The 10,550-nt window shown below is 38.5% G+C and overlaps 1 protein-coding gene across 1 annotated transcript; it reads right to left on the bottom strand.

Annotated features, from left to right (window-relative positions):
* Positions 1–268: 268 nt before the first annotated feature.
* On the bottom strand, positions 269–2,721 carry GPR85 (G protein-coupled receptor 85). Its single transcript, XM_008686521.2, has one exon. The coding sequence runs from the start codon at positions 2,719–2,721 to the stop codon at positions 1,609–1,611; it is 1,113 nt and encodes a 370-aa protein (XP_008684743.1). The 3' UTR covers positions 269–1,608.
* Positions 2,722–10,550: the final 7,829 nt, after the last annotated feature.

Raw genomic sequence — 10,550 nt, 5'->3', positions numbered from 1 at the left:
GGCTTGTAAGAATAAATAGAGGGATAATTATAATAAGCTACCAAATAATGCTTTTGTGGATAATATTATTTGCCAGTTTATCAGCTTTAAGCTCCCTATCATTCATGCATTTCCAGTTTCAAAATAGCTACAAAAATCAAAAAGCAAAACCATAGTAAAGCTAGTTTCCCTAGTTTGTGCTTGCCTCCCAGGTCAAAAGAAATTGTTAATTGCCAAAAATGTAAAATTTAATCCAAAAAAAAGTAACAGGCTACACAGGTAAATTTTGGCAAATGCAACTTTATATTGAAATTCACACATCTGTATCTTAAAGAATGAGACTCACAGACTCTAATGTATTTCTAAAATACCAGAAATCATATTATAAGCTTTCACAAGTTAAAACTGAAATAATTTAAACGACCAATACACTGAATGTGCAGAAAGTATAAACAAGACTGTGCCTTCAGTAGAATAAATGCTTCACAAATTGTGCAGGATGTCATACTAAGGCTGTGGTCTCCCCTTGACAGCTGATTTAAAATATAAACATACATCAACTGCCTGCTTCTTAGAACACACTAGAATGGGTAGCACACCTCAGAAGAAAATCTCATCATCCCAGTGATGTGCACCTTAATTTTCAAACCATGTGAGGAAAAAGGAAAAAGAGTATTAAATGATCGTCCATGCACTTCCAGATGCATGACCATGACCAGTTACTAATTCAATTTCCCTTGACTATTTGCTCCAATACTAAATAAGATGAAAGATACTAGATAACCCTTTAAGGCAACATGTGTTTATTCTGCATTATAAGAGCTGCTCAGTTGTGACCAGTTGGTACCATTAATGTTGCCTCCCAGACCAATATCTAGCATTTGTAAAATATAAATGAATTGGAAAAACTTTATACCAAATCAACAAAACCCACATAATACAGTTCAATGCTAGCAATTTCACTAGTAGGTAAGGAAAGTGGTATTTAGAAATAGTAATGTATTAATCCAAAAAAAAAAAAAAAAAGAGTAGACTCTAATTGGAACCAATATACTGCTTTGGAATGCTCCCCAAAACTTACAAGGCGAATTTTTAAAAGTGTGATAATCCAATAAGTCATGGCACGTCTTTAGTGGATTACAGTACTTTAAGTCCCCAAATATTTTAGTCTTTGCAAAACGATAATAGTATGAAATGTTTTAAAGTCTTCAAACTTCTAAAATTAGTTTTTATCAACACATTTACCTCATGTCAACTTAATTTATTAAGATGTCCAATGCTAATTGTTTTTTTGATGTTTTTTTTTTCATAAGTAGTGATATACACAGCATTTAGCACTGATACTTAGCACCTGCTACTTTCATTGTCTAGTTTTCAACCACATAAAGAAACTTAGGGCAGTGGTTCAGTCCTTTCTTAATTACAAACCTTCGCCGGCAGTCAGCAGGATCACTCTGAGATTTAAAATAGGATTATAGGTGAACTATTGCAAAGACTGCAGAATGTTGCCCAAATCCTTATAACCGCTGATCCCATTCTTGATTTTCTTCTCAAGATATGGCTACAGGCCACGATTGCTTAGCAGAGAAGGTTAGTGTTTCACAAGGCTAAAGATTTCCAGATGCTCCTTCATATAACACAGTAAGGTTCCCTTGGTAACCTGGATTTTCTGCAGTAAAGGAGGGTTGTGCTGAAACAGCGCCTCAGCTCCCTGTTGGAGAAAATGCAGACAAAAGGATTGATTCCTGCTTGGGCAAAACTCATCCAGACAGCGGCTGTTAGAAATCCCCCTGGTACTACAGGCCCTCTTGCAAAAACTCTCCAATAACAGGCCACCAGGTATGGGCCCCACAAGGTTAGGAAGAGAAAAGTCATTATATAGAACATTCTGCTGATTCTTTTCTCCATTTTGAACTCATCTAGGACCAAGAGCCTTCTTCTGCCCGTGGTGTTTGCATTTTGCCGGATGCCCAGCAAGGTGGGTGGTGTGGGACCCCTTCCAAACCCTGCTAGCCAATTGGCAGCTGCCTGGCCACTGGCTCCAGGGCCATGAAAAGTCCAGTTCTGGCTGACTGCTGCTACAAACTGGACTGGCTTCATTTTCCTTCGGTCGTGGACAAAAAATATCAGCTTGAGGTAGACAAGCTGTGTGGCTAGGAGGATGAGAGCAAGGAGCAGCATAAATCCTAAGGAATCATTAGCCCTGAAGGAGCGGTGTTGGAAGGTACATTGATCTTCCTCTCTAATGAATGAGTAAGTGCCCACATCTAAAACTGGGGGGAATGCCATGGCCACAGACAGAGTCCACACCATGCAGATCACAGCCAGACACGTCCAAAAGGTCAGCCTCTTTGTATAGAAGCGGTGATGGGCGATAGCTAAGTATCTGGTGACGCTGATGCAGAAGAGCATGAAAGCAGTGTGGAAACAGGACAAAACCCCCAGAAAGGCAATCACTTTGCAAGTCAGAGTCCCATAAGTCCAGGTAGAGCCATTTTTGACAGAGTTGAATACAAATGGGAAACAAATTGCAGATCTGAGGATATCTGAACAGCAAAGATCCAACAGGAAGTAGTAAGGTGCTCTGTGCAAGGTCTTATCTTTCACTAGCAAAATGGAGATCAGAAGGTTGCCCACCACGCTGACTCCTATTATGAAACCCAAGGAAGTCAGTTTCAGAAAGGCTGTTAGAGGAGAGAGATTTTGCAAAATGTTGTCAGCTGCATGGCTATAGTTCGCCATAGATGGATGGAGGATAAAGATACAGCCTCAGTCAAGTCTCATGATCTAGATATAAGAACAAGGAAAAGATAGATCCATACATTTTAATGAAAATATAATCCACAAAGAGAACTGATGCGATCTGCAGTCATGCTTCCTCTTTTCTTCCATTTGATTTGCCATCAGAATATCTGGAAAAAAAATGAGCTATCAGTTCTTAAGTTAACAAGAAATGATGTCAGGCAGTGCTAACATAAAGCTGTTCATTTACGGGGAAGCAAATAAAGTTTTAATTTTGAATAATATTATTTGCTTTAGTAAGTATTTCTGTTTGAGATTTCAGAAAATTGGCTTGTTTAGTTTTCTGAACTAGATGAATTTTAAAATGTCCCTATTTTGGAGAACATAAATTGACTGGGTACCTTTAGGACAGAAGGAATGAAATGTTCCACAATCATAAAATATGCCAGTCCAGGAATTAATCACTAATGTTACAATGGAATCTACAAGATTGCTGATAGGAGACAGAGATGATCCTACCTACATTTATTTGAGTTCTGTTAGTATCTGTCAGTGTTTTACAGGCAGCTTTGCTGCTGATATGGATCCAAAGAGCCCTTGCAAAATATGTCTCTTAACTCAAGTGCCACTATTCATGCAGCATATTATAAGAAGAGTATTTGTTGATTCATCTTAAAGCACAATTTCAACATTAGACTTCGAAATTAATAGGAACTTATCCAGGATTTGCTGTGATTTAATCTTTTGTCTTTCCCTCCCCACCCTACCCCCCTTTTTTGGTAAATCTTTTCTCTTTTAAGCCCACATGATTATTAAAAACGGTTAATGTAAATATTGGCCAGGGAAACACACCCAGAGGAATAATGCACTTCCATTTGTAAATCTTGGCTGCCTGGATTCAAATGAATTTAACATGAACCAGTATTTCTTGGGCAATTAAACCTTTCCTATTTACACTGATAATCTTTGTTGCAAATCGCAAGTGGCTTCATTTTAAAACAAAATGCACATTGTCTCCTGGGTGCCTGAGAACCACACCAGGAAAACCGGCTTCCTCTGTTATTCCCACGAAGCATGTTTCCTTTGCCACTTCTCACTAGCCCGGAATATGCTGATGGAAGCCCAGGCAAAACTGCGTCCGATGATTTTAATTTCCCCACCGGTACATCCCGGGTAAATACCGATCACATCATGCAACATTACGAAACCTGAAATCCGCCACCCCTGGATTTATAATGTGGGGTGGAGGAGGGGGAGGGGGAGAGAGACATGCATTACATACGCGAAGATGGGGAGAGAGATTGCTTCTGTGCTGCAAGGGAACTGTTCCCGGTGATTCGCAGTCTGGTATTCCTCAGTCTTGCAACGCTTTCCAGAAATGGAGCTCTCAATAAGCCCTACTGAAGATGCATTGTCTGAATGTACTTCCATTATGCAGTTTATTGTCAAAAAAACAAAAAACAAAAAACCTCAGGGAGGGCTCGGTGCCGGTGAACCTGCAGTTTCATCCACACTGTGCGCCCCCCTCCCCCCAAACTTAAACGAGAGTATATCCTCCTACCTGTTGGTGTTGGATATCCCGACAGACTATAGCTTCTTCTTTCTATAAATTGCTGATTTTTTTTTTGCCTTAGTGCCTTGACTGAGCATCCAGGCAGGGCTCGGCGGCGCCTGCGCGCTGGAGCCTCCTTGAGCTCCAGCCGCGTCCTCCCCTGTCGCAGCGGCACCGTCTCCCCCAGTAACGCAGGGGCCGCGGCGGCGGCGGCGGCGGCGGCGGCGGCGGCGACAACGAGGGCGGCGGCGAGGGCTGCTTCAGCCTCTGTGGAGCCAACAGAAGCCTCGACCCGTTCCCAGAGCTGGGAGGGTTTATTGAATATTCTGTCCTGTTGAACTGGCAAAATTGGGGTTTTGTCCCCTTCTGGCTGCTTCTGAACTTTTCCCTCCCCACACCTGAAGTGGGGGCTTGGAAAGGCTTTTTCAGGACCTCAGGCCCATCCTCTTCCCTTAGGGCAGCGCCAGGAGAAGCCGCGGCATCGGGGGCGCTCGCCCCCTTTTCAGCTTCCCGGAACCCTAGCCTTCCCCGAACATTTCCTTCCTTTCTCTTTTAGGGTGGTCCAACGCATTGGAAGCTTCTTTTAGATTTCCTCTTTAATGAGTTCCCCAGCTGACCTTTGCACCTGCAGGTTAGCTGGAGGGGCGGGGGGGAAAGAAAGAAAGAAAGAAAAAGAAATTAAATATATATATATATTTTTAAAAAGCGCAGTCAAGAAAATTCTTGTCAATGGGGAAGGCGGGAAAGCAGGTTAGGGCAGCCCTGTCTTTGTTAGTCATCTTCTATTCTCAAATGCACGCAAATATGTGTTAAGTAGGGAGAAGCTAAGTTCAGAGGACAACTGCAAAATGATTTACATCCATTTTACCTTAACGAATATGACTATAGAATCAGGATTACAAAAATTTAAATGACTATTCCTCGCATTCCACCCCACCGAGCAACAGCCTTTCTTTTTCCTTCTTTCAAGTACGGCTGACCAATACATTGGTAATGTCAAAGCAGTTGTGTGTGTGAGTTTCCTTTCCCTCCCCCTCTGTTTTTACGGAAGAAAAATACTAGGAATATAACGAATTCATAAAACTTACACCCATCCAAAAGGTCCGATGATATCACAAGACACCACATAGCCTGACAACTGGGTGCTTAGGGATGCCTCTGGAATCATGCATTTCCATAATATTTTACCATTTCCGAAGAGTTTTGTTTGTGGGGGTGGTGTAAGATTTTAAACAACTCCCCACCTCCAAAAAACGAGCAGACATGCTTTCGTTAATTCCCAATGTAAAACGTCTGCTTCTCCTCCTGAATGCTTATTGCTTTATAATAATCTGTTAATGAAACAGAAAAAATAAAGATCTTCTCTACAGTAATAATTTGATCTCCAGACAGCAGTAAAATACCTCATTGCTGGGTGGTGAGATTGTGACATTCGGGGGAACTCAAGCCAATCAGCATACAGATAATATGGGTTAATTTACATATTGTATTTCTATTGGACACACTGAGGTAAAGCTTTCTCTGTTTAAAGCTTAAAAATGAATACTTCACTGTCATGGTGTCACAGTCATTACACAAAGCCCTATGTTGGTAACACTGAAATGATGTTCCTTTTCCTGATTTGTTTTGGGATGTCTTAAACCCATTTAAAAGATAGATAATGATTTGTTAAAAAAAAAAAAAAAGAATACGTATAAAGCACCTAACTTTTGCATTCCCTTAACCTAGAAAAATCAATCCTACAGCAATACTGGAAGTAACTTGAGGGCATTTCCATTCAAGTGAAACATTCCACTTTTTTTGCAAAACAAATAAATTCAGAAGATCTCAAAACTGTATGATGGTTTGCAAATGCTAAGTGAAATGTCAAGTTCATTTTTGTGAAACTACAAATCAATTCAATTTGTTCTGTTTTACTTCCCAATTAGGGTCTCAATGTACTTTGCAAAGAGTTATTATTTCCAGAAATTTTACAGTTATCTATAGAATAAGAGATTTAAATAAATTTACTGAAGATTCATGATTGGCCAGATCTTAGGTTGTATGGATTAGGGAGAAGCTATTTAAAAGTAAATTAAAAGGGTGACTGCACTGCCAGGCTGTGAGGCAATAATTTACTCTGCCAAAAGGTATAGGGCCAAGATCCAAGGGTTTAACATTCTCATACTTTAAGATGCAGGTATTGATTTCTTAAAAATAAAAGAGGGAATGTGTGTGTCTGCAATATTCTTTCATATCTACATCCTTGGGTATTGTATTAGAGGTATTATTTTCCTTTGCAATTGAGTGCAGTTACATTCACTAGTTCTTCAGTTTTTCCAGCTATTAGATGAGAATGTCATTTTCTTGCCTCACAAAGGGGCTCAAGAAATTAATGAGATATTTTCCATTCAGTTCATTAACTCTACTGGAGAAAACATTGAAGTCTGCAACTTTAATCAACAGGAATTTTAAAAAATATATTTAATAGCTGACAAAAATTTCATATCATCCATAAGTTAATGGAAAGGTCTTGCTTCAAATGGGCCAGATTATAACCTTATTTGATCTTAACTAATTTCTTTTTGATTCCTTATATCACCACACCTAGAAAATTGATCATAGGGTTAGGAGTAAAGGGACAAAGCAAGCAACAGCAAAATTCTATACACCCTGGGTTTGAAGGAGTCTAAAGGTTTTCAAGTTCTTTGTGTATTACATTAACTCTATTGATCAGTGGATTAGGAAGATCCATGTAATTTGCTTAATTTGGTTCTTATAATAAATATATACAAATTTATTTAAAGCAGCAATTATCTTCTTTTCAAAATTAATCAGACAGATGCATCAGATTTGCCAAGTGAAGCACATCTCATGATGGGCAAATGCAGTATTTTTGTTCTATGCATTGTTTATGTAAAAATGTGTGTCAGGAAATAAACAATCCTTGGCAAATGCAGTGAAAGATAGGCTAGGATGAAACGTTCTAAGAAAAGATTTTTTAATCATTCCTTTAAAGTGCGGTCTCTCCCACTTCAAGCTTTTCTTTAAAACTCAAAAAACACATACCACTGGTATTCTCAATTCTTAACAATATCTAAAACTATGTATGAAAAAGAGACTTCTTATAAATGTTCTGAAAGTTATTTTGATAAGAAAGCTCCCATCAGGGACTAACATGGAAACATTTTCTAAGAACTTATTTTAAAAATTCACTAACCTGGAACAAGTGACTTACAGAAAGAGAGATTATGCATTTATTTTTATTTTTTAAAAGATTTTATTTATTTGAGAGAGACAGAGAGAGTGTGCCTGCATGAGCGGCGTGGTGGTGGGGGTGGGGATTGGGAGTGGTGAGAACAGAGAGTGAGGGAGAAGAAGCAGACTCCCTGCTGAACAGGGAGCTTGATCCCAGGACCCTGAGATCATGACCTGAGCCCAAGGCAGACATTTAACTGACTGAGCCACCCAGGCGCCCCTAAGTATTTATTTTTGATAATGGTTTTCACTTGCTAGTCTGTGGCAAAAAGTAACCTTTTTCACAGTGACATCTAAGTAACTGAGAGTTTCTAGGGCTTTGTGCTCCACCTGCTTGAGTAACAACACAGTGAGAGAATACCATAGACCCAAAAACTGCCACTGGATTTAAAAAATTGTGCCTTGGGAGTTAGGAATCACCATAATTGTGAACACCTCGAACAGTGAGATTTCTTCAGAATTTTAATGATTTTTAAAAAGATTAAGAATCTGGCATGTTTCTTTCCAAAATGCTAAAATGTTCATTTGTTAGATTTTTCTCTCTACTCTGTCACAAAACAGTTTTCAAAGTGTTAATATAATTCATTTTAATTTTAAGGCTAGCATCTCTAAGAACTTCTCTCTCAATTTAAGATCTAGGCTTTCAAAAATTTAGTGATTTACTGTCTCTGACCTTTATGTTGACAATTTCCTTCTCTCTGAAAACTTGTTCCTTTATTGAATTCATTTAACAAATATTTGTTGAGGTTCTACTCTGTAGGAGTCATTGTGCTAGATCTTGCAAGAAATGAAAAATCAAGGGATAGGACTGGTGTGCTGGCAGCTGCATCAGTNTAGGGAAAATCTAAATGGGTAGAAGCAGAGGGTGTGGGATAAACAGAAACAATGGGATGGATCTGGTTGTTAAGAGGAAGTAGAAGCCATATATATAGAAGTAGAAGCCATATATACTCCTCTTAACAACCAGATATATATGCACATATATATATGTATATATATGTACATATATATATATATATATGTATGTATTTTAATCAAGTGATTAAATAAGGGAAGCAAGGGAGATTGAAGAGTAAGAATTGACTCTAAGGTTTGGAGCCTGAGTAACTGAGAGGCAGGAGACACCATTACTGGGGCAGCAAGAGTTAAAAAAGAGAGGGTTGGTTTGGTAAATAAGATTCTGAGTTAATTTTAGACATATTGAATGTGAAATGCTGGTGGAACATTCCAGTTAATGTATATGCTGTTGGAAGTGAAGAGCCCAAATTCAGGAAGTACCTGTAGATGACGGTAGAACTAAGATAAGTGTTGGGTGACATTGCCAAGGGAGAGATTGTTGAGAGAAGGAGGTTGAGGTTAAATAAATTTTAAAAAACCATACCCATTCCGCTCCCTCTGGGCAAACTGAAAAAGGAAGGGAATGTCTGCATTTAAGAAATAAGAAGGAACATGGAAGAACCAGAAATAGAACAAACTGAAATGAAGGAGGGCAACCAGAGTCACAGACTCTGAGGAAGGAGAGAATTTCAAGGAGACAGTGGTCATCAAGTGTAAGCTGTATCTGGAAAGTTTAAAAGGAAGAGGGATGAGATGATACCATTGGATCTGGTGATGAGGAAATTAGCAATCTTTGAGAGAACAATTTGAGAAAAGCAAGTCAGACAGGGATTAATAAGTGAGGGGCACAGGTGTAAAGTTTTATAGTCAGGGTAAGAAACTATTTTGCTATTAATGACAGCACTGTCTTGATGACAAAGGTTTTAATGGATTCCCTTGATGTTCTAAGAACAAAGTGGTAGTTATTTAAGTCAGTATAGCATGCCTTCTTCTTCTAGAAGTCTTTAAAACTCTTCTTCTGTTACACATTATTTAAATGTGATCCTGTGAATGAAGACAGCAAAGGCAAGTTTCCCTATTAATGTCTGGTAAAATTTTAGGGCTTTTTTCAAAAGCCTTGGTCTATAAAAATATTCGAAATTATCTCATTCCCCTTTACCTTTTTTTTTTTTTAAATGGAGTCAGTCTTAATCATGAAAAAAAGCAGTGACCCATGTGGGTGTGGCTTGAGAGTGGGTGGTGTGTGTGTGTGTTTGTGTGTGTGATTACATGTGTATATGCATAGGGAAGAGGTGGGAAGGCAAAGTAAGCGTTGGTAAAATAATTAAGGAATGGGAAGTTTAATTTAATATTCAGGTTAATGGAGAGTCATACGTATTTTACGTGGATTGTAAATTTTCATGGAATAAAAATGCAACATAATTTTTAAAACTCAGAACATATAAGGCATTTTTTCTTTGATTATTCAGGGGTTACCTCAATCTTACAGTGCATTAGGGCCATATTTTAAACACCAGTTATATGATAATATGAGCAGATTATGGTTATTTAAGCTTTTGTGGTGTTTAGCTTTTTGACAAATGGGCATAATTAAAACATGGCTGAAAGTAAAGAATGTTAACTTAGACTCTAATTTAAGAGCTTCCCCTATTACCTGTCAGTCCTGCATTCTGATTTTCTGGTTAGCCCTTCTACTTTCATTTCTCCTAATCTCTTAAAACTTTATAATTTTCTTTTCCCATATCTCGTAAATATGGTTACTACTTTAATTTGGTTGACATTTGGTAAAAATAAAAGTGTGATATTATCTGCCTGATTTTACATTAAAAAGGATTTAAGAGTAAGTCCTGGGGCAACGTTATTTCATTCAGCAAGCTGTAGTCTCAACTGGAATATGAGCCCTGTGGGAATACAGACATTGTCTTATTCTGCTTTGTTCTTCTCTGATGCCCAGACAGAACCTGGCACACAGAGGACACTATGCCCATTTTTGTTGAATGTGAGATTATGAACTTACTACATAAAGAGTGCTGTGTTGGGAACTGCGAGAAGGATATAAAAAGAAGTAAAAAACAATGACACAGGCTCTGACTGAACTCTATGTTTTTCTTAATTTAATAAGGTTGGGAAAATTATTTGTATTATTGACAGAAAGTTTTCCTGGCCAAGGGTTTACTCTGGATTTGGGGGCATGTCGTTTTCT

This window comes from Ursus maritimus, unplaced genomic scaffold, assembly GCF_017311325.1.
Source record: "Ursus maritimus isolate PB19 unplaced genomic scaffold, ASM1731132v1 scaffold_3, whole genome shotgun sequence".
NCBI lineage: Eukaryota > Metazoa > Chordata > Mammalia > Carnivora > Ursidae > Ursus > Ursus maritimus.
The sequence above is the reverse complement of the archived record's forward strand: the minus strand, read 5'-3'. Positions and strand labels throughout refer to the sequence as shown.

What these genes read in the sequence shown, in the direction of transcription:
- GPR85 (XM_008686521.2), bottom strand. Translation starts at nt 2,721, where the DNA reads ATGGCGAACTATAGCCATGCAGCTGACAACATTTTGCAAAATCTCTCT.